Source organism: Tiliqua scincoides, chromosome 2 (genome assembly GCF_035046505.1).
Source record: "Tiliqua scincoides isolate rTilSci1 chromosome 2, rTilSci1.hap2, whole genome shotgun sequence".
Lineage (NCBI taxonomy): Eukaryota > Metazoa > Chordata > Lepidosauria > Squamata > Scincidae > Tiliqua > Tiliqua scincoides.
The window spans coordinates 71,352,010-71,377,152 of record NC_089822.1 but is presented as its reverse complement, the minus strand read 5'-3'; the positions used below and the strand labels follow the sequence as shown (position 1 = coordinate 71,377,152).

General features: G+C 40.8%; 1 protein-coding gene across 7 annotated transcripts in view; it reads left to right on the top strand.

Annotated features, from left to right (window-relative positions):
* PIP5K1B (phosphatidylinositol-4-phosphate 5-kinase type 1 beta) overlaps positions 1–25,143 on the top strand; it is a 168,410-nt gene that overhangs the window by 81,987 nt on the left and 61,280 nt on the right. For 4 of the 7 annotated variants that reach the window (XM_066616506.1, XM_066616504.1, XM_066616507.1 and 1 more), the window contains exons 2-3: positions 15,794–15,875; positions 16,279–16,347. In XM_066616506.1, the coding sequence (XP_066472603.1) occupies positions 16,279–16,347 (69 nt within the window). In that variant the 5' untranslated portion in view covers positions 15,794–15,875. Of the gene's footprint in view, positions 1–1,118; positions 1,245–15,793; positions 15,876–16,278; positions 16,348–25,143 lie in introns of all 7 variants that reach the window. The other 3 variants (XM_066616503.1, XM_066616505.1, XM_066616502.1) reach the window with 1 other exon arrangement.

Below are 25,143 nucleotides of genomic sequence, written 5' to 3'. Positions count from 1 at the left end.
AGGGCTCCCAGCCTTCAAAAAGTGAAAGCGGAGCGATCGCACTACGCTTCTGGTTTTGCTTTCTGGTGGCTGGGGAGCCCTGCAGATGGTTGCGCAGGGCTCCCCGCACCCCCAGGAGGCTGCAGCAGGGACTGGTAAGTAAAGGCCAGTCCCTGTGCCCCCTTTAGCAGCGTGATCCTGGGGATCATGTCACTGCCTTCCCCTCTCCCAAACTGCCTTCTCCACTCCATAGCAAGGACTTACTGTGGTCTTCAAATTCCCTGAGAGTTTGAGAACTGCAACTATATCATATCACTTTCAATACTCTAAAAATCCTGTTGTCTCCAACTTTTGAATAACAAGCTGGAATCAAAACTTAATTATCTGTTCTTAGGTGAAACTGGAAAGGCAATGATCAGAAATGTAATTTTCACCCCGTACCCAAAATATCCAGAACATCCTGTTCTAAGCAAAGGATCAGCTCTTATTCAGTTAATCTTTATTTAGATTTATGGAAAATGTACAAGTCAGTTCTTAGCTCATGACTGTATTTCTGTGTATTTTTTCCCCTTTGAATTTCATGAACAAATTCATACACACAGCAAAAACACTATTTGTATTGAATGTTTACCCTTTGCATGGTCTTGTACAGCTTTATACATAAAGATTGATTCAATATATATTATTTTCCCTGCCTATAAATATACTGGTAGAGACGGCAAGTTTCTGAAAGGCTTCTATATATCGTTAGACAGATTCTTATTCAGACATACAAGAAATTCCTTTCATTGAGCCAAAAGAAATCAGCCACAGTGTCCTCTGGAAAGTTAATTCCTCATTAGTCCTTTCTGAGAGCTAGAATGATCGGGTCTGTGTTCAGTATGCATGCTGCTTTTGTTTTTGGAAGTTAAGGCTGCAACATTAGTCACTTAGGTTAATCGATTTTTGAAATGTGCTCTGATGACTGGGCAGCAGAGATAAATATAAAAGAATTAAATGAATTTTATGCAAGCTTTAGGTTTATTAAAAATCTAAACTTTGAGACATGGTTGCAACCTATCTTTATTTTGTTTGAAATTTGGAGTTTGGAGATTTCAGCTATAAAATTTACAGCACAGTTCCTTCTGTATTGCCCACAGGTCTGAGCTCTGGATTTTTGTGTATGCAGTATCTCAAACGAGTTCCCTGAAAATGCTATTGTGTGTGCAAGTTTCCATTACATCTCTGGCATCTCTAGTTAAGAAGGATTGCACGTAGCAGGCCTGGTAAGGAAATCTGCTTGAAGAACTACTGCCTGTTGGGAATTGCAGTATTAGAGTAGATGGACCACTGGTCTCAGTGCAAGACAGCTTCATATTTACCTTAAGTTGAAGTTCAGTCATCTGACACTTCAGAAACTATTTATGTCACTCCTATGAACGGAACAGCTACTAGTAAGAGTTATTTGCAAAGACTGTAGGTAGTAGGCTCACTATGCATTCATCTTGTTATCACAGGTCCATATTTTATAAGCATTTTCTAGGCCTGTGTGGATATTTGCAAACTAAACGGTTTTAAGAAACCTGAATTATCTTCCCCCAATGTTTATTTTTCACATCTGTTTGTTACACATCTCAGTAGCAGTTTCGACTGCTTAAAAATGTTTTTTAAAAAACAAAACAACCAAAAAACCTCTAGTCTTCCCTTATCAGCAGGAATCATATTCCCAGTCAGCAATGCCTTGTAGTAGTGCTGCCAGCAGTGTGGCAAAAGCTGTAACAATCTAAGGCCAGTTCAGAGTTGGGGCATCCTTCCAAACCCAGTTCAGTCTACATTGGTTCTGTGAAGATGTCACAAGGCCTGTGCAGGGTAAAGGCAGGAGAAACTGACTTCATTAGATTTCTACTTGAAAACACAATCAAACATTAAGGGAGTAAAGTTGTTCAGTTCTACGAAATCTCACTCAGGGTCAACCATCTTGTGGAATATTCAGGTCTGCCCTGAACACACATTACATTGCCTCATGAATTCCCTATTAAGTGTTGCCATATGGAAAAGACTGAAATCAAAGTCTGGGAGGAGGGAAAAAACCTTGTCATCTGTGTAATGAAGCAAACCTTGAGTGAAAATATTCAAACGGAGTTGCAGTCAGTCAACTATAAAAAGTAACTTTTATTCTTGCTTTAACTTTGATTCGGTCAGTTTAAACAGTGATTTTCAACCTTTTTCATCTCGTGGCACATTGGCAAGGCACTAAAATGGTCAAGGCACACTATCACAGTTTTTTGATAATTGACAAGGCACACTGTGCTGTCTATGGGGGACTCACATCCCCCAGTGGCCTTATTAACAAATGATCCTCTCCCAAATGACACCTGGGGACCATCTGCAGCGCACCAGTGTGCCACAGCACACTGGTTGAAAATGGTCGGTTTAAATTGTAAGAACTGGTGCCCAGAAGGCAGCCCTTCCTCCCTTTTCTAATTGGAACTGAGAATAGAGTTGCTAGCTGACCAGAACCCCATTTCTTACATGCTCCTATGCTTTTAAAACCATAATGATCTCCAGAAATGAGTTGATGAAACTTATTGAAAAATGAAGGTAATATACAGGTATTCCCTGCTTTCTGAGGGCTCGTGTTTCAATGATCTGCTCTTTCAGCATATTTCAGTTATACCTGGAAGTGATTCATTCAACACATGCTCTGCTCTTTCATCCTCTCTCTGCTGTTCTAAAGGCTAAAATTGAGTTGCACATGTGGTGATTCAAACTGTTTTGGGGTGGGTGTGTTTGTCTTTCTGTGAGTGTGAGAAAGAGAGAGAGCATCAACTTTAGCTCCTGGTCTATTCCCTTTCCTAAAGGTGTTAGTGAGAATTCATTTGCAGAAATCTTTCTGTGACAGCAGGAACCTGCAAGATAAAAAAGGCGTTTGCAATTTGCTAGCTAAAAAAGCATTGGAAGCCACATCTGTAAATTAAAAAAAACACCAGGTTTTGCTTTTCAACCATTTCCACTTTTCACCATGGCTCCAGTCCCGAACCTGACAAATGGGGGGGGCACCTGTAATTTGCTGATGTCTGCAAATCAGGCTGTAGGAGAAGAACTCAGTAGAAAAGATGGCAAATCTGAAAGGTAAGAAGAGCTAGTAGCTTGAAACCTGCTCCTTATTCTTCCTTTTCTCATTTCAGAGAGGAAAAACTCCATTATTACACTACAGTTTTTAGAAAGGTGAAATGTGGTAGTATTCCACTGACAGTAGATGTTCAATTACTGAAGTATTCCCAGAAGCCATCAGTACTAGTCAGCAGATTTCTAGATATGACAGGACTTGTGCTGTAGGAAAAAGGATGATTAATTTTCCATTAAATGATGATTGATTGGTCTTTTGGGACAGGGTGGTTAAGAATTCTGCTTTTTTTCTCTTTTGTGCTCTGAAACGTAACCAATAACTGGCACCTGTCTCCTTCATTGCGCTTCTTAGCCAGGCTGCTCCTCAACCTTTCCAGCGCTGGGAAGGAAACCAAACAGGGTCCCTTATGCAGAACTTTAGGCTGCTGATAGGCTATCCCTGTCTTAAACCATAGATAGCTATTTTTATGTCTCAATGTGCCTCTAAATCTGCAAAACCTAGTACTGTATGCTGAATTTGAAGCCTGGTGATGTTAGTTTATCTTGCCTTGTTGGATATGTATTACTGTGGAGCTTTCAAAACGGTGTGGAGATTTTACCTCCACACATGAAATCCAAAGTATGTCTCAATAGCAAAGGAATTGAGATCAATACAATAGGCCACTTCCTGGCATGATGGCTTGGCTGTACATTGCTTTATTAATAAACCATCATTTCTGTGGTTTCAGTATCATTATAACTTACCTGAAATTCCCAATATAAATGCAAGTGCCCACCTCCCTTTCCGGTATCTGGTATTCATGGATCTGGTTATCTGCAGTTCTCCATGCCTCCCGCACCCCAGTGTCTTTGTTTATGTTGATTATGTTTGTGCTGAAGTGATAACATGTCTTGCTTTAACAAATACTAAAAGCAGAAACCTTCTAGCAAGGCAGGCAGGTAGGCAGCCTGCAGTCTAGAAGGGACACTAAGAGCAAACAGGAAGCAGGAAGTTAAAGTTTGCTGTTAAGTCTCCCTTCTAGGCTGCAGGCTGCCTACCTAACTGTCTTGCTAGAAGCTTTCTGCTTATAGCTTTTGTTAAAGCAAGACACATCTCTGCAGCCTGAATGTAATGTTAAAAAGAAAGGGCAAGGTTCACCCATTCACCCTTTCTGCTAAAGCTGTAGAAATTTTTGTCTGGCTAGGGACCAGAGGATGGATGAAAATCAAAAATGGACAAATGTCAAAGCTATCTTAGACAATAAAAAAAAGGCAATCCAGGTTAAGGTGTGACTTACGTGCAGAAAAGAGAAGCAGCTCAGTGTAACTCAGAGCCTGCTGGAATCTTTCCTGCGCAAGCTTCTGCCAGAAGCCATTATGAAAGGCAGCTGACAGAAAGTGCTCACTCGGGCACAGAACAGTGGTGGCAGTGGTGTAGCTAAATATAATGTAGCCTGTTGCTGAGCTCAGAATAATGCCCTCAAAGTCATAACCGGAAGTGACATCATACCCGGGCTTTTAAGCAAGTGAAAATCTGGGGGAAACTCGACTCCTCCCCCCAGCTGCTTGCCACCCACTTAGCCAGTGGCATAGCTAAGGTATCTATCTGCTACCTGGGATCAAAGAAGATTTTGAAGCACCCCTTCCATGACAAAATCAAACTTAATTAATTGTGAATAAATAAAAAGTGTCCCCTTACTGGTTAGAAACACTGTGCTGGGTTGAAGAGGGTTATTCTCCCCCTGCTAAATATAAGAGGAGAACCACTTGAAAAAGTGCCTCTTTACCCAGCTAGCAGGGTTAACTGTATTATGATACATGGAAATGAGAGCTGACTCACATTAACATCTTATTGGTTCCAAGCTATATCATAATGACATTTCGTTGGCTTTCAGAACAATCAGTCAGGTCAGTTTTGAGAAGGAAATTCACTTTTTGTTCCATAAGGGACAATATTTCATATATGGAAAGTATTCCATAAGGTTCCATATTTTCTTTTTCTGATTAATTGGCAGTAACATTTGATAGAATACAGATATTCCAATGAGCAATGTTTCATTGCATTCTGCTTTAAATGACCTTTCCAATTATATATAACACGATGGTGGTGTTCTTACATACCAAGGTTTTCACAATTTTGGCCATCTGTGTTAAGCTCAGCTTGTTGCTCCCCTAAACTTTGTTGCCCAATGTGACTGCTACCCCCTGCACTCCCTTAGCTATGCCACTGAGTGGCAGTCTCCAGGCAGTGCGAAAGCGCCTACCTTCATCGCAGGGTAAATTGGTGGAAGTGCATGCTCATCTGTCCCCAGCCCCGTTCAGACATATCCATCCAGTTGATACTGGAGTGATAGATCCCCCATTTGTCTTTCCTTGGGCTGCCAATTAAATCAATTTCTGTGATCCACCTACTTACCCTTTGCAGTGTTCTGTGAAATAGAATTGAAAGAGGAAAGCATGTGGACAAAATCTGAAATGTGTTTATCATTTAAAACTAAAGAGCAGTAGGTTGCTTTGTATTTGTATTGGCAACCTTCAGTCTCGAAAGACTATGGTATCGCGCTCTGAAAGGTGGTTCTGGCACAGCGTCTAGTGTGGCTGAAAAGGCCAATCCGGGAGTGACAATCCCTTCCACACCGGGAGCAAGTGCAGTCTGTCCCTGGTCTGTCTCCCTGGCTATGGGCCTTCCTTCTTTGCCTCTTAGCTTCAGACTGTTGGCAAAGTGTCTCTTCAAACTGGGAAAGGCCATGCTGCACAGCCTGCCTCCAAGCGGACCGCTCAGAGGCCAGGGTTTCCCACTTGTTGAGGTCCACTCCTAAGGCCTTCAGATCCCTCTTGCAGATGTCCTTGTATCGCAGCTGTGGTCTACCTGTAGGGCGCTTTCCTTGCACGAGTTCTCCATAGAGGAGATCCTTTGGGATCCGGCCATCATCCATTCTCACGACATGACCAAGCCAACGCAGGCGTCTCTGTTTCAGCAGTGAATACATGCTAGGGATTCCAGCATGTTCCAGGACTGTGTTGTTTGGAACTTTGTCCTGCCAGGTGATGCCGAGGATGCGTCGGAGGCAGCGCATGTGGAAAGCGCTCAGTTTCCTCTCCTGTTGTGAGCGAAGAGTCCATGACTCGCTGCAGTACAGAAGTGTACTCAGGACGCAAGCTCTGTAGACCTGGATCTTGGTATGTTCCGTCAGCTTCTTGTTGGACCAGACTCTCTTTGTGAGTCTGGAAAACGTGGTAGCTGCTTTACCGATGCGCTTGTTTAGCTCGGTATTGAGAGAATGAGTGTCGGAGATCGTTGAGCCAAGGTACACAAAGTCATGGACAACCTCCAGTTCATGCTCAGAGATTGTAATGCAGGGAGGTGAGTCCACATCCTGAACCATGACCTGTGTTTTCTTCAGGCTGATTGTCAGTCCAAAATCTTGGCAGGCCTTGCTAAAACGATCCATAAGCTGCTGGAGATCTTTGGCAGAGTGGGTAGTGACAGCTGCATCGTCGGCAAAGAGGAAGTCACGCAGACATTTCAGCTGGGCTTTGGATTTTGCTCTCAGTCTGGAGAGGTTGAAGAGCTTTCCGTCTGATCTGGTCCGGAGATAGATGCCTTCTGTTGCAGTTCCAAAGGCCTGCTTCAGCAGGACAGCGAAGAAAATCCCAAACAAGGTTGGTGCAAGAACACAGCCCTGCTTCACTCCGCTTCGGATGTCAAAAGGGTCTGATGTGGAGCCATCGAAGACAACAGTGCCCTTCATGTCCTTGTGGAAAGATCTGATGATGCTGAGGAGCCTGGGTGGACATCCAATCTTGGGGAGAATCTTGAAGAGGCCGTCTCTGCTGACCAGGTCGAAAGCCTTTGTGAGATCTATGAAGGCTATAAAGAGTGGCTGTCGTTGTTCCCTGCATTTCTCCTGCAGTTGTCTAAGGGAGAATACCATATCAGTGGTGGACCTGTTGGCTCGGAATCCACACTGCGGTTGCTAACCCCTGCTTTATACAGTCCATAAACGCTAATTTTAGCCAGTAACTGAGCTGTTTTTATTTGGTGACCACATGTAGGAGTGAACTCGGCTCTCAGGTGGGCCCTTGGTATCTGCGGGGGTTCCATTCCCAGATGGATACCAAAATCCACAGATGTCCAAATCCACAGATTTGGGAACCTGGAATCCTCTGGAAGCTATAGGAACTGTGCTCCCATTGCCACTGGAGGACCTTCTGAGGCCTGGGAATGTCTCCTTTGCCCTCAGAAGGCTTTCTGAAGCCTCCGGAGGGCTGAAAATTGTATCTTCCAGTTTTCTCAGAAGGTCCTCCAAGTCACCTCCAAAGGGTACAGGCTGGACCCACCCACGGGTTCAGAACATGTGGATGATCAAATCAGCAGGTTCCAAATCCATGGGTTACACAGGCTGCCAACACACCTCTAGCATGTACAGTCAAGGTCAATTTTGGGGAATTTACATGATGCATCCAGGAATTCTTGATAGCATAGCCTTCTATTCTAGTGTCCTGATTTTTGGAGAGTGCCTTCCTTAACAAGTTCTGTTAGGCCTTCATCAGCTGCCTGCCTTTTTCGCTGGATGTGAGGAGCAGATTCTGGGCGTCACTATTTCCCCAAACACTTTTTCCGGTGTTTCTTTAATCTTCATGAGCAGATTCAAACTAGATTGGTAAGTAGCATAAAGAGATCAAATACTGTTGCACTCCAGGAGTTTCCCTTTGCTGTAATCAAAGAAGGAGTGCACAAAAGTAGCAAGAATTGGTGGACGTGCATTCCAGCTGAAGAATGTATTCTGTAAATGTACAGGAAAATAACACATTCTGCAGCTGAAATATATTAACCTTGGATTGAAATCAAGATTTATGGTATCACTCCAGCTTTGGCCCCAAGAAAACCATAAAAATAAGACATCCAAGGATTGTATTAAGCATGAGACTGTATTGAAATTTAAAAAACTAATATTCTTTAATTATTCATTAATGATTCCAGTGAACCATAGCCAGAACTCTGTCATGGTTCTTTACAGACAGTATGGGCAATCTTACTACAGGCACTGACCATATGGTCAACTGTTTCATTTTTCATCTTACGAAGTCGACATTTGCTGCTGTCACTGGTCTTCTGTATCTTTGCTTTGATGTTATTTGCTGTAAGGGCTTGTTCCTGTGCAGCTAGAATGAGACCTTCCACTTCTTTCTACAAGTGTCCATTCTGTGCCCAGGTGTTTCCTTTATCAGTTTTATTATTGATGTTATAAAGTTTTCCTTTCCAGTTTTTTAGCTGTGTTTGAACCTTAGCCTATTATTTTAAACGTAATATTAATAATAATTTATTATTAACTTCACAGGTCTGAGGGATCTGAGGGGCACTATTGACCTATAGAACTATTTGTTGTGATATTAAGAAAAGTTAAAAATTTTCTATTTTGAAAATACTATATTATCGCTCTTCTATTCTCTTTTCTCACAAAACATGAAATAACATGTTCTGGAGTAAACAGGTGTAATTAAAGCATTAAACAGCATTTTGAGAAGTCACTATTACTCATAGCACTTTTTATGCATGGTTTTTCAGTTTTCTCTGTCATTCAAGTGAGGGTAGCGTTAACCCCCACATCTGTAAACCATTATTTTTTTCCTAGATTTAGGAGGAAAAACCGTGAAGTACAATGTAGAAATCAGATTTGTATGGGATAGTCAGGATCACCAAGTATAACCTCCTTCTAATGCAGGCTGTCCACGTCTACAGTATCCCTGAAGATGGCTATCAAGCTCCTGCTTAAAATTGTTCAACAACAGTCTGCCTGCCACCTTCTGAAGTAGACGGTTCAACTGCCAAGCAGTTTGTACCATCAGGAAGTTCTTCCTAATGTTTAATCAAAATCTCCCTTGCTGTAATTTAAACCCATTTGTCCTGGTCTTACTATCTGGAGCAACCGAAAATAAATCCACTCTATCTTCCTGATGACAGCCCCTCAGATATTTATAGATATCATGTCCCCTCTTAACCATCTCTTCAGCAAACTAAACATGCACAGCTCCTTCTTGAGCCTCCTCACCATTCTAGTTGCCTTTCTGTGGACCAGTTCCAGTTGTTTAATATCCCTTTTAAAAACTGAAGTGCCCAGAACTGGCCGCACTATTCCAGTTTGGGTCTGACTGAGATACAATAGAGCAGTACAATTTCCTCTCTTGATCTCAACACTATATTTCTGGTGATGCAGCCTAAAATCACATTTACCTTCTTTGCCACTGCGTCATACTGCTGGCTCATCTTCAGCTTATTGTCCACTAAAATGCCTAGATCTTTTTCACATATACAGGAGGTATATATACAGGAGGGCAGGAGTTCTGGTCTAGAGGGTACAGCCTCCGTTAGCCCGAAGATAACATCAGAAGGTTGCCAGTTCAAGGACACCGGCAGCTCCCTGAAGGGCTGAGAATGGCAAGACCTTGAAGCAGCTGACAAAGCCCAGCTGAGTGATTCCACCTGCTCTCGGTGTGAGCAAGAAGCGTCTTGGCTTCCCTCCATGTGAAAGATGGAGCTGCTTGTCAGCCTGTGTGGGAGAACTGGAGGCCAGAAGTGAAACCAAACCAGGAAGATCCATTCTGAAATGTTGTTGGTTCTTGAAAGAGAGAACCAACAGAGAAAGAGAGAGGATTTTTTCCTACCCAGATGCAAAACTTTGCATTTATCCCTCTTCTTGTGCATTTTGTTTGCATTTGCCCAGTTTCCCATCCTGTCAGCATCATCCTACATCCTGTTCCTGTCCTCTGGTCAAGGATATTAGCTACCCATCCAACTTTGGTTGGTTGGTTGGTTGGTTGGTTGGTTGGTTGGTTGGTTGGTTGGCAACCTTCAGTCTAGAAAGACTATGGTATAAGCCTACAGCATCCGGTATTCCCAGGTGGTCTCCCATCCAGGTACTAACCAGGCATCATTTGCAGACTTTATGAGCATCCTCTCTACTCCTTCATTCAAGTCATTTATAAAGATGCTTAACAATACCGAGCCCAGGACAAAGCCCTGAGGGACTCCACTTATAACTTCCCTCCAGGATGATGAGGAGCCATTGGCAAGTTACTCTCTGATTATGGTTTGTCAGTCAGCCACTGATCCACCTGACTCTAGCATCATCTAACTCACAGTCCAGCAGCTTGTCTATCAGGATGTCTTGGGGAATCTTGTCAAAAAAGCAAGGCCATATCAACAAGGTTATGTTGACTTTATCAATGGGCAACATAACCGGTCAAACTTATTAGGGAATACTTGGGTCATGGAGAAAACTTAACATAAGTTTTATTAACTTTTTAAGTTCTTAAGGGCGCAAAGATCCTGTTTTTCAACCAGGGTTAAGAAATCAAGTTTCCAGCAAATGCACACTACACAGATACAACTTGGTTGATATGAAGGACATCAGAAGTACACTTTAAGGACACTATAGGACACTTAAGAACACACTTTCTTAGACATACCTGTTTGGTGATCCTAGACTAATTTGTGGTTTTTTTTAGAAAAGTGCCGTAGTTATTTGCCTAAAAGGCAAGAAATTTCCTTATATTATTACCAATAAATTATTATATTATAAACCAATAAATAAATTACCAATTTATATAAATAAATTGTTTATATAAATAAATAATAAATTTATTACCAATAAATTATATATTATAATATAATAATATTATAAATTATTATAAGAAATTTCCTTATATTATTTATTGGTAATATTGATTACTAATAAATCAAGCATAGATTGACACGTCATCTTATCTGTGGGTCACTCAGGGATCAGGGCTGTTCAGGCATGTCTTGGCAGCCAGGAGAAGCTTGGATGAGCTTTAATAGTGCCTGTGGAGGGTCTGTGAAGTGTCCGAGGAACATTTTGAGTGATTGCAAACAGCTTACAAACAGGCAGCTTTTGTTTACATTTGTTGGAGCTCCATTGTAGTCTTCTAAGCATGCTGCTTAACTCCAAATCCAGAAGTTCTTCTCTTAAAATGACAGGAGTATAAAAAGTTGTCTGGCAGCAATTGAAGCAGGGTGTTTTGCTGAGGTAAGCTGTTTATGTTGCTTTATATTGGTGCTGCCTTTGTTTTGGATGGTTTTTAAAGCTGCCTATGCTTTTCTGCAGTTTCAAACCTAGATTTTTTTTAATCGATTCAATGCAATGTTCAATTCTGTTGCTTTAAAAATAGCACGAAGTACTACATATGCACCTTGTTAACGTCTTCAAAAACAGTGTGTGACTCATTCCCCCTTTTCAATCAGGCTCCAGGACAAGCTGCAGCTCTTCCTCACAAGCACTATTTCCCAAGTTTCCCCCCTACCCCCACTTATTTGAGGATCATGGAACATTCCTTGATTTTTGGCTGAAAACCTGCCCTCACCTTATCTGTGAGATTGCCTTATAGGCGAGTATCTACAGTATTTCTCTTATGTTCTGGGCCTTGATTCCGCACAGGATTTTCAAGTATCTGTATGGGAAAGTACTGACATACAAAGTAAATAGAACCACCTTTCACAGTCAAGCTTTACTTTATTCAATTTGACTTGCATGGTCAATTGTTTCTTTAGTCAGGGGATCACCATCTGTTTCGCTAACCTTGGCAATGTTACAGGGACATGGCTTTGACATAGATAGAAACATTGCTGAATAACTTATCCAAATATATTGGGCACAGACAAGACTTTCTTCTTGAGTATGAATGCATTCAAGTTTGACTTGTTCAGATTATATCTTGGGATAGAGGTGGATTGTTTGGGTTTTCATTTAGACTTCTGTCAGGTATGTTAGATGCTGTATCTATCTCTGGGTGTACTGATCTTAGGCTTCTTTCCCTATTGGGTAATTCAAGCCAAAGAAGAGAAGGGCTGTATGGGGTAAGCAGTGTTCAGTTCCTTCATACAAAAGACAAAGTTATTATAGGTTACAGAATATACCAATTTATTAAATACATAAAAAACCCAGTTCTAGATACAGAAAGACATTTGAGATTATTGAGAAGCATACATTCACATACAGTTCTGGAAAACTGGACAGAAAGAACACACAAAGCTCCTTGAGCTTACCTACACTTACTGCTGACAATGAGGCTCTCCTCCTTTCTGCTACACACTCTTTTATAGTCCCAATCCTTAACCAAATCAGCTGACCAGATTTTCCCTTTCCAGTAATCACAATAACTTGCCCCAGCTTATATAAGAATAGCTACAACCTAAGCAAAACAATACCAACTAAGACCTTAAAGGGGCCAGTACATTACCAGGTATGCTTTCAAACCAATTTCTTTGAAGTCAATAGCGAGTACTTTCATGGGATTAACTTCTGAGGGGCTTAGGATCACATCCTTGGGTTGCTTCATGTACCCATTTGTTTGAAATTTCAAAACCTGTTGGCTCCTTCACAATTATGAGTCAGCCATGGGGAGGCATTTCCATGTCTGGAGTTTAGGTGGTAGTATATCCTTCCAATTTATATTTAGGGTGGTATGCAACAGTGTCCAAAAAGCCCATGTGTGGGATGGCATTGCATACTTGCTGCAGGCCTGTGCTTACATTTGACCATCATGCAAATTGGCCCTAACTTACCAAGTGCATTTACAGCTTGATTTTTATGCTTGATTGTGCAGTGCCAAGAGACAATTGTTTATATTTTCTGCTGTGGCATCCTGATGAACATGGGAGTAGTCCCATCCATTTGGCAGTGGCACAAACTTACGCTGGAAAAATCAAACTACATTTTCTGTATTCTATCCATTGTCATGAGTTAACCTTGGTGGTTCATTGTTGTGGCTGAAAGGCAACATATGTATTTTAAGTGTGGAGCTAATCTTTTGCTTTTGCTGGGACAGTTATAGTAAGAATGGGACAGACCTGAGTTTCTCTTCATTGATGTTTGTATCTCTTAAGACTTTTCTTGGGAGGGCAGCTTAAGTACTTTGTTACCTAAATCATCCTGTGACTAGTTGGTAGATCACAGTGATGTTGTGATGTGAAAATCACAGTGAAATGTGATGCTGGACTACGTGGGACTTTATCCTGATCAAGCAGAGCTTTTCTTTTTTTCTTTATAGTTAAATTATGTAGCAGTTTGATACATGCATATTTTCTGACTGCACAAAGGAACATAAGAAGAGCCCTGCTGGATCAGGCCAAGGGCTCATCTAGTCCAGCTTCCTGTGTCTCACAGTGACCCACCAGATGCCTCAGGGAGCATACACAGTACCACAAGATACTTGCATCTTGCTGCCACCTCCCTGCATCTAGCGTTCTATTTACACTCACACCCCCCAACAAAGATACCAGATTGGGTTGAACTTGTGCTACTTTATTAAATACAGTGACAAATTTTTAATGCTTGAAACCTACTGAATGTACCTTCCCTCCTATTCCTATGAAGGTCAAACGAGACATGACATGGGAATTCTGAGCCTGTAACTCCTTACATCTTTTTCTGCTTTGAAAGCCTGCTGCATGACTCCCCGGTTTGTATCAAGGCCACAAGGGAGAGGGGCAGAGAGAGGAGGGTATCTAAAATTTTTCTTGTGTGCTGTGGTACCAATCCAAATTGGAAACCCCCCTAAAGCAGTTTTTTGCCTCAAAGGGCTAAGCTTGCAGGTAAACTGGCAATTTGGATGAAGGAATTCGCGTGGGATAGGGGTGGTGGTTTTAAAATAAAACCTTTCCCTGTGCACTATGATTTTGATCCCAATTGGAGGCACCTGTGACTGCCTTTTGAAAAAGATATTGAGATTTCTAGTCATGGAACTCCCACATCACATCTAGTTATGCTCATTTAGACATTATTTAAGTAACATATTACTATAATATTACTGTAAATGTAAGTAATTACTATTATTCCAACACTTAAGTAATTATGTAATGTTACTGTAAGAGGTTAATTGAGGACATAATTGGATTGAATGTTAACTGAAAGGGCCTTGACAATACTTAAAAGATCTTGTGTTTGTTTAAAAAATGCTGTTGTGGCATTAGAAGGATTTGTTTTAAAAAAAAAGTCTAACTTTTTTAGACTGATGTAGACTTTGTCTTTATACAGGATATATGCAAGAGTCCTTTGTAATTTGTTGGTCACAGTGTTTTGCCTTTAGAGGTACAATGAAGTAGCTTCTCTGAAGGGAGAGAGCAGGAAAGTACTGAAGAGAGATCTGCGGTAATTGTTGTCGCAGTCTGGGATTATGTTTGGAAGTTGTTGTTTTTTTTTTGTTAAGAAAGCTTTTATAAATGCAGTTTTGTGGTTTTAAACGATGCAGGTCTCAAAAGCAGACAAGTACTAGGAACAAACATAATTTCCAATTCACAGTGTATGATATGAGGTCTTTAATTTCTTTATATTTATGCAATGCATCCAGTTACTATAGAGAAATAAGAAAAGCAGGATTTGTTTGGTGCAGTCTTGTACAGTAATTAGACACTTGCCTGGATGCTAGAGACAGGTAATGGTTACATTTAAGTGTGACCCTGTTGATGACGTATGTGCCACCTTTTCCAAGAAAGAGCACACAAACAGAATGGGGCACCATATTAATATCCCTCTGAGTTCTGGTCCAGCTGCTGCATCTACACAGTCTCTCTATAACCAGAAGAAAGAATGATAAAGCTGGTTGCAGACATAGCACTCTCTGTGTTTCCCCTGTTGGTGGAGGGAAATGATAATGTAGCACTGTGACTGTTGCATACATGTTCCCTCTTCTCTGAGAGATCTCTCTCCAGCCACGGCACATGAAGGGAATAGCCAACTAATTGGACTCCTAGCCACATTAGAATGTTCTGTTGATTATTTCTTGTGACTGGGCAATTAAGGACTAAAAAAAGATGTGTTTGCTGTATGAGTGCACAGTTTTACTTTATAGTATGTCTATACACACTGAGGCATTTGTGTATGTATGAATGCACTAGGTCTTTAACAAATTTCCAACTGTACTTAAAGCAACCTCCCAGCTGAGGTCCAAAGGAAGTGCTTGCCATTCCATGCCTTGGCTGGAGGCAACAGGCTGGACTCAAAGGAAAGGTTGGGCTTTGCTCAGAATCTGCAAGGCAAAGTCAAACCTGATTTGCAAGGCTGTGTGTAATTTGTAGTTTTGACTGGATATATGTGCATATGTTATAATAAACTGTATATATTATAGTCAATTCATGTCATATCCACACCTAATAGACTGCTTAAATTCATTTGGTTTCTTGCACGAACCAGGATCACTTACAGAAAGTAGGGGCACAATCCTAACCAGGTCTACTCAGAAGTAAGTCCTATTTTGTTCAGTGGGGCTTACTCTCAGGAAAGTGTGGTTAGGATTGCAGCCTAGGAGTTATAAGCTTGGGTCTTTAAGAGATACAATAATTTTAACTGTGTTTATAAATTGGTTGATTGAAATCAATGTTTTATATCCATATTGTATCCTTCTCTGCAAGCCCTTCAAAACAAACATTATGTGTTAACTTTATTTTACACAGTGCTGTGTGCATTTATCACCTTATATAAAAGTTTTATAATAAGAAGGTCATTGACAGTGTAGCACTCTATATAGGACAAAGGCTATATTTGACCACAGAAAGGAGGACCATATTGATTGGCTCAAAGTGTGTGTGTGTGTGTGTGTGTGTGAGAGAGAGAGAGAGAGAGAGAGAGAGAGATACAATGTAACACATTTATGATGAATTTTCAGATTCAATCATGACCAACAAAATTCTTATTTTTGTATTTAATAGAGTCTTGGAAAATTTGACAGCATCAATGAATGGGTTGACTGTCTCTCTCAGCTCCAGATTGTTTGCAACATAGCTAAGAAAGGTAGGCTCATTCTATTAGTAAAAATCTAACATGGTTTTAATGGGCAATATTGATCTTGCTTTCTCTTGCTGGTGCAGGTGGTATATTTTCAGGCATGGGTAGACCAAGAGAAAGGACTGTGTAGTGACACTGCAGAGTCCCAGTACAATCTCCAACCAATATCCTGCTGCTTTATTTTCATAGCCAGCATTTCCACATATGGATCTTCCTTAGCCACTTACATATATAATGTTGTGGAGTAGTGCGGGGCAAAATCTTGACATCGCACAGCCATGTTGGCATGTTCTGCTTCATCCCTACTACTCTGTTCATAGGCTCTTACCTGTTCCCTGCTACCAGTTGGGCTACCATGCCCAACAAATGTACAACCCTTACTACTTGATTTTACATTTTATATTTTCAGATGCAGTCTGTAACTGAAAATGGAGACCCCTCTTCTGGAAAACAAAATGAAGAGAAAACCTATAAAAAGGTTAGACGTTGTTTACAATTTTGTCTGCGTTACTTTATGCGTACAACTGAATATTTTTATAATAGATTTGATAACTCTTATGGAAGGTGTTTTTACGGCTGGTCCATTTGTTTTAGCAGTTGAATGTTCAGAAGCCTGACAGTGCCTCCGCACATGTTGGCCTTCACTAGTGGCTGACCATATCTTCACAGGGTGGCTCAGATCACATGCTGTTTCTCATATAATATTTTCTTCTTTGCCCTCTCTGGCAAGAATAGCCAGCACCAGAAGGAATAAAAAATCTGGGGCAGTTTCTTTTACCTCTACTGGCAAGAAAAAATTAAGAGTACTGTCCAATGTAATTTCTTCATTTGACACTTACGTTAACTCTAACCCTAAAGCAGGGGTGTCCAAAGTTTTTGGCAGGAGGGCCACATCATCTCTCTGACACTGTGTCGGGGGCCAGGGGGTAAAAAAGAATTAATTTACATTTTAAATTTCAATAAATCTACATACGTTTACATAAATGTATATATTAAAGATGAACTTATATGAATGAATGAAGGTCTCGCAATAGCTCAAGGCCTGTAAAAGGCCTTGCACAAAGCAAGGCTGGCCTTTCATTTGCTGCTGCTGCAGCATCACAGATGTGAAACAGCAGGCAGTGGAGGGAGCCCTCATCCCACAGCTCACGCAAGAGGTCACACAGTCACCCTCATGCTGAGAGCAGTTGCATCGGGGCAGTGTGGGCTCCAGCAAATCTCCAGAGGGCTAGCGGCTCATTGGAGACTGGGGGCTCCCTGAGGGCCGCATTGGGAGTCCTCGAGGGCTGCAAGTGGCCGCAGGGCCGGGGTTTGGGCACCCCTGCCCTAAAGTAAAACACTTTTTTTTTTGCTTTTTTATAGTTCCCAACATGCTCCTGGCTTCATCATGACACACCAGTGTTATATTTAGATGATCTTGGGAATTCCTTGTTTGACAGAAATGCTTTTGGAGAAGCAAATTGTCAGAGTAATATTCTGTATATCTTACTGGGTCATTTTTGTCCAGATTAATGATCATGTGACAAATTGCAGCAGGTTAGTTTGTTGACCTATCACCAAAAGCATTGGCGAAGTTCTAGTAACAAACATGGCTACCTTTAGTAATAATTTTAATGACTTCTCTAGGGATACATTTTCAGAATGCTTCAGCAGAGTTGCTTTTGCTTCTGGAGAATGCACCTTTTTGTCACTAGTAACCTTTGAAGTGCATCTAGCTCAGTGTCCCCTCCATTCAGCAATTGCTTTGTAACCTGAGCTTAAGTTGCATGAAATCCTGTAGAAATTAACAGTGTATGTTGAAGCAAATCTGATATTTACTGTGTCATACTTGAATATGAACAAATTATGCATGGCAAAGATAGGGCTGCCAGAAAATAGCACATCTTTAATTTACATCTTTAAAATTTCCCTATGTGGGCTTTATGCTTTGTCATGTTTTTTATTTAAGTAAAATGTGAGCAATCTGAGTTCAGTTTAAAAAGAGAGAGAGAAGGTAACAATCGTGTTAAGGTCAGTTGGCAAGAGAATCACTCAAGAAAATTGTAATGTAGGACCTTAGGTTATAGATAATGGGTAGGGGTGGGGTTTTTTGTTCAAAACACATAAAAACACAAACACTGCATTTTGGTGTTTAAGATATTTTCCAGAAATTAATATAGATTACTTTTCCATTTAGAAATAACACTGTGACTGCATCTGTTGACACTATATCACCTACCTAGTTTTAAACACTTAAAACACTTGAAACATTTTCAAGTGTTTAAAATTAATAAAGAATAAGAACTTGGAATAAAAACACATTACATTGCTTTCAAATCATGAAATCTGCAAAACATAAAACTGTTTTCAAACACCCCTAATAATGGATGTTTCTTGTGATATGACTCGCAAAGCCATTTATTATCTTTTCCCATTACTCAGTTATCTCTATATAGCTATAACCACCAGTTATGATTATGACTATAACCAAACCAGACTCTACCTCTGTGCATCTTGATGTTGTAGGCAGCTCAAATATGGAAAACTATTCAAAAAGTGTTGCTGTTTGTATTATGTTTACTTTCTGCCTTTCTTTCATTATGAAACTCAAGGCAGTATTTGAATTGGGTGAAGCTGAATTTCAAGAAGTGGAAATAGGTGGTGGGAATGCAGTTGTTGAAGCTACAAATTCTTGCAGGGCTCTTAACACCCAAACTGTACACAGCAGTTCTAATGAGTGTTTAAAACCATAAAAGTTTTAAAAATCAAGAGCAGGTCTGTAGCTCAGGTTTCATTATCATCAATGTACAATTTCCTGTTCTTTTTCATTCCACAGTAATAGCTCTTAGTAGCTACGTCATGTAGGTTTCATTCTATTTTGAGAAAATGTACAAAAGGGGAAAATGATACATGGAAAGTTTCATTTGTGATTTGACAGGAAAAAAATCCAATCATCTATAGGATAAAATGTAATCATGCAAGTAAGCCTGAGAAAAGCAAGTATGCCTGAGACTTATTGGCTTTTTCCATGAACTGTGCTTCAACAGAGTTTTTTAATAACTATACTTCCTTTTTTGTTAATTTGTGACATTCGTTTGTTTGGACGAGCTTTCAGATTGGCCGCTGTATAAGAAGCATAGTATAAATAGAAATGTAGGTACATAGAAACCAGCAACAAAATGGTGTAATGTTTCTGCGTCATTAAATGCTTTTGTTTACTTTCCTTAAACTCATTTGCCTAACTAGCTTTGATGGATCTGAGGAAGTATCCCTGTGAAGGTACAGGTTAAATAAATATAGATGGTTCATAAACCATTAGCATGCAAGTATTTTCATTGACTTCAATAGGAACTATCAGTATAGGTAATGTCTGAGGGCTGTCAGAGATATAATGTATATATGAGTGGAAATTTAGATTTAGATTTAAAACTGTAAATCTTTAGCTGTAAATCTAAAGCTGTAAAGCTATATTATTAGAGATTTTCTTTATCTGTACTTTAAAACTATTTTTAATGTTTTTTGTTTTTCTTTTCATTTTATTGTGTGTTTTCTTTTTTCTTTCTTTTTATTGTAATAAAGTTAGAAATTCTGAAAGAAAAAAAGTATAGGTATTATTTGAAGGGCATCCAGTACAGGTTGCGTATCCCTTATTTGGACTGCTTGGGACAGGACTGTGTCTGGATTTCAGAATAATTACATAAAAATGAGGAATGCTTCTTCTTACTCTTTGCACTGTTATCAGTGCGGGTGTCTGGTGGCCTGACATTTATCAACAATGTCTATATAGGTATACACCACAGAGCAAAAAACAGGACATAAAGCCTGTACCTGCACTGTATGTCGGAATGAGCACAAGGCCTCTGAATGTTCACAGCACAGAAAATTTGGGGGGGAAAACGTTTTGGGCAAAAATATCAGGATTTTGGAATAATCCAGATTTTGGATGTCTGGATAAGGGTAATTTACTTGTATACTTTACCTAGTTACCCCAGGTACTTATTTATAAATCAGTTTGTACTCCAAATGGAGATGGCTGGGCTAGTGTTGCTGCAGTAGGGAAGATATTTTGGTTGTGGAGCTACCAGGCCCATCAAAAGAGGTCTGATTTGAGGATCGGGGGGGGGGGGCAGAGAAAAGCCTCAATGTGGGTAAACCTTCCCCTGTGCTCAGCTGCCCTCTCTAGTGGCAGTGGAAAAGTGGTGCCTGCAAAAGGTAGTACTTAGGAAAAGTGGTGCCTACAGCAACAAAGAAGATTGAAAAGCCCTGCTATAAGGTATTATCTCTGTTCACATGAGACAGTGACTCAGTTGCTGAATCTCATCATTATCCCACATGAATAACAATGTATGTGCTAGAACACGCTGAACACTCCCTTGTGGCTGCGGATCATAGGGGAAAATTTGTAGTCATGGACATGTTTGTAAGGAAGCTTGTCTACAATTGATGCTGTCCTCATTGAGGGAACCCTTGTGTTCCCTGGAACACAGTTTGTAAACCACTGATCTAACATACAAAGTTCCTGATCAGGAGGTACTCTTGGGGGAAACAATGATGTAACCACACTTGGCACCGATATTATGTGCAAAATAATCACTTTACTCCCTCAATAAGTTCTTGCTGGGAAGGGGCTAGGATCGCGTCGCTAAGGGGGCAAGGGGGTGCTTTGTACTCATGTTATGTAGACAGGGCTGCAGCAGGTGCAGGGAGCCCTGCGCAGTCCTGCACAGCGCTCCCCAAGGCTTGGAACGGAAGTGCTGCAGCCCTGCCTTCTTGAAGTAAGTGCAAAGCACCCCCCCCTCACCCCCATTAGCGACACAGTCCTTGGGGTTGCATTGCTGCCTCCCTCCCCTTCCCACACCCCTTAAAGGGATGAGGGAAGCATTACACGAACTGGTGGGTCGCGAACCACTGACATAGATCATTTCTGCTTTTTTAAAAGTAAAAAAGAGTGTGTGTGAGATGCATATCTCAAGAAGGCAAGCCTTTACTACAGGGTCATATCCATTCAAATTCAGGACCCTGGAAGTTCCCTTAATTTGGGGAAGCAGTGTGCATGCTGCTGTCCAACCTTTTTATACTGCCTTATCCCAGGGCTGTGTGAACCCAGACCCGAGGGCCAGATCCAGCATCCACACAGATCTGTTTGCCCGGTGAGCGGACCTTTTGGTTCTGTTCAGGTGCCACACGACATCCTCCTCTTTCTGAGGACAGGGATGCACTACTAATCAGGGCTAGGATGCTACACTGTCCACTAAATTCTAAAATCTATAACCTGAGTTCGGTTGAGTTCTTGTACTTTTGCCTGTGGAAAAAGGAAGAAGTTTACTGCCGCATGCTGGGCTGCCAATATTCATTTCATTTCTAGAGTTGATGCACATATGTAAGGGTCTTCTAATTGCACAAAGACGCATCATTATTGATTGTATATATTGGATGGCAACCATAAAATTAAGGGCTTTTTAAATTCAGCATGGTCTATTATTACCTGTTCCTTCCCACCCACCTCACCCCACCACCCATAGTTTTAATAGCAAATAGTTTGCATGTTGAGCATTCAATTGTTGCTGGTTCTGTTTTAAATGCATATAGATAATGCACACATCCTTCCTGAAGGAGGAACAACAGTTTCATGGTTTTTGTCTTGTCAAGATGGAAGGAGGTAGACCATGTTCTCTGGAGTGGGAAATGGAGTTGTCAGTACAATGTTGTTTCTTTACAGTAAAATACTGATGGAAAACAAATTGTTCCATGTAATAAGGTGTTCCTAGAGGAAGAGTGTGACTCAGACAGCCCAACACCATGTGGCTGGAATTCTACAGTTAGAGCATGATTCATTTGGAGGTTTTGGTGCAAAGAATGCAGTGTGACTACTCTGGTATTTGTAGTTAAATTAATAACTATGATACTTAATAACAAAATATTCTGTTATTGAGGTAGCTATGGGTACAAACAAAAGATGAGTCTACTACTTCTGAGGAAAACAGAAGTTGTCCTCAGAAGTTGTTATTCAGTCAGAAACTGAATTTGGAGAGTAATCTTTAAAATTCCAATCACATCTGAACAAAGTTATACTTTAGTTCAGACAGTTTTGGTTGTGTTCTGCTGGAGAAAAGAATCTGCCTTCTGCACAGTTAATGGTATAAACTGGTTTGGAGCATTGTCTTGGCAGAAAAACTTTAAAGCAGAAAAACTTGCCCTTGAGAAGAGGATCACCAGAGAATTTGATGAACCTAATTCATTTTGTTACTTGGTAATCTTGCCTCTTTTCTAGTCCTAGATAGGCTCTTTGCTTAGTACCATTCCTTTTAGAATGACTTGCTTGAGTAACTCATTTTGTGTTGTCACCATTTTATTTTATTTCATTGCTGTTTTGCTATATTAAGCTACTTGCTATCTGAACTGCTAGGTGAGGCTTTTGATTTTGTTTGTGTGGTGCTGTACTATTGCAAAACTCAGTTAAAAATTTTCAAAAAAAGTGCTGACAGAATATAAAGGAGTCCTTGGAATAGGTTCTGTTTGCACATCCTAGTGAGATGCAAAAGGAAATGTCTGGAATCTGCCTGGCGCTATAATGCCAAGCCGTCCCCCCCCCCCAGTAGCAAAGCTACTGGCATGTGACCCATGCCAGGCTCCAGTGCCACATCAGCAGTCTGTTGCAAGGCTCAGGCAGGCCACTCCCATTACTGGGGGCAACTCTCTCAACTGACAACATGAGTGCATTAGTACCAGTCTGCACAGGAGCCTAGGCAAGCCCAGAGAAAGTGTCTGGGGATTCCCTAGCCCAGGGGTCTCCAAAACATTTTGGCCCAGTGGCTGCATCATATATCTGACACTGTGTCAAGGGTAATAGAAATAAATACATACATACATTAGGGCTACAGTAAACACCAAGGGCTGCATGCTGGTAGCTGGTGCCATTCTGAAGGTCCCTGCAGCCTCCAGAGAGTCTGTGTTGGCTTCGCAAAGACCCTCCAGAGACTTCAGGGACCTTCAAAGTGTCATCCGCAATCCACATGCAGCCCATTAAACTTGTTGGGAGAAGCTTTCATGCCTCTCACCTGTAAAGTAGAGCTGATGGTCTCCTGCTGTCCACAGAGTCATTGCAGGCCAGATGGAGGGTTGCCGCAGGCCAGATCTGGCCCATGGGGTAATGTGGAGACCCTTGCTCTAGTCTAGCCACTAGCAATAGTCACAGCTTGGCACTACAAGGGAAAACCCTGAGAGCCAAGGACAGTCAGGAGGCAAGGACTCTGAGAAAACCTTGAGAGGCAAGGAGGGAAGGACAGTCAGGAGGTAGAGCAGCCTGTGGGGTCTAGTGAAAGCTGGGGAGGAGGGTTTAAGGAAGGCCAGTTCACTTCACTTCAGGAAGGGAGGCATTAGTCAGTGGAGGTACATAGGCTTCTGAAGAAACCCAACACAGACAGTAAAAGTAGTACTCATTTTAATTGACCTTGGCTTTTTACTCAATAAAAATTTAATTACATAGAATATTTTAACATTGTGTTGATGGGCTTTGAAGAAAAAATATATAGCTGAATATAAGCATCTTATAGCGAGTATGAGCCCACATCATACTGACTGATAGTAGTTTGTTCATACAACCAAATCAGAAGTATGAATGTGTAGCAATACTACATTGAAAAATCATTCAACTGTATGGAAGCGTTTACTTTTAACCAGTTTGTGTTTTGCACTGTACTGCAAAAGTAAAGAAATCACTTGAGGGGGAATATTATTAAGGCTAGCCTAGATGATATAATACAATCAATACACAATTTTCTTCGTAGGCAGAATGAGAAGATTACTTTCAGCTTTTAGGAATTGCCATGAATTCACTGTACTTAAATAACTGAGCATGTGCAACGTGCCTACTGGAAGCAAGCTGGAAAGTTCCAAAGTGAGAAGGAAGTTGTCTAGGGACTTAATATCTGAGAATATTTCAAATATGTCATCATCAAAGTCTATACATCACATTTTCAGGTGCCAAAGTGATGAGGTTCTTGGATGTTTCCCAGTCCATAGTTTACACAATGGCCAGTTAGTTTATGAAGGTCTGGCGAGACCGGACAACAGTGATTAAAGGGTTCCCTGTTGCTTTTGTACAGTCCATCCTTTACTGTGGGTTGATTGATAAAACATGGATTTGGTGGTGTAGATCAGAATATTGGATCAGATCAGAATACAGGTCATCTCTCGTTATCCACTGGGGTTCCTTTCCAGAACCCCTAGTGGATAAAAAATATCAGTGGACAAAAAAACATTGGCAAATAGATTTAAAGATCCACTTCCAGGTTTCTTGCCCCTCCTTGCTCCTAATGGAATAAGGTCGTGCCTCGACATCCTCAGGGGTTTGATTCTGGGACTCCCTGCTGATACCATAAAATGTGTTAAATAAAAGCAGTTTAAAAAAGTTTAAAAGTGTGTCTCTTTTCGATTGTGGTTTAAAAATAGCTTTTCTTGCTATTGTAGAGAGGCAGTCAGCAATTAGAAATGCAGAGGGCCCCCTGCCTTTGCCAGGCTCAGCTGAAGAATTGAATGATCTCTTGCATGACTATCTCTCTACAACAGTAAGAAAAGCAGTTTTTTAAACTGTGATTTTAAAGGGATGCATTTTTCCCCTTCTCCAGGGATCAGCACATTCCTTCTCATTTGCACTGGCTATTTGTGTTAAGTCAAATCCATGTATAAAAAATCCGTGTATAACAAGGTTGGACCTGTATTGCTTTCCTACTTAACCTACCCTGATGCATTGTATTAAACAGATTAATGTGTCATCTTTTGCAGATGTTTAAAATATCTGGACATACGTATTATAAAAATACATTGTATTGTGGTTAACTTAGTCCACTTGACCTAGCTGTTGTTTTTGGAGGAGAGAAGATAAAATATGAGAGTCCAGAATAATTCGGTTTCATGGACTAGATTCACTTGGCTTGTTCTTGCATGAGCAAGAAACAATGAAGCTAGTAGCAAAGAAAATTGTTACATGCTGCATTTCAGCCGTTCCTATGGCAATCTGGGCTAGCCACAAAACGGATTGAGAGGGCAAAATATAACGCATACATGCATATGCTTCTATTTCAGACTGTATCCTGGCTTTTCTAAATCTAGTTTGTGCTGTGTGTTCACTAGGAAATGATAATTAGATAATAATTAGCAGATATCAATCTTTGATGTGCTACAAGAACCTTAGGCTGCAGTCCTAAACATATTTATCTGGGAGGTAAGCCCTACTAAATTCAGCAAGACCTACTTATGAGTAGACATGCATAGGATGGTGCGATTGTGTGTTCTT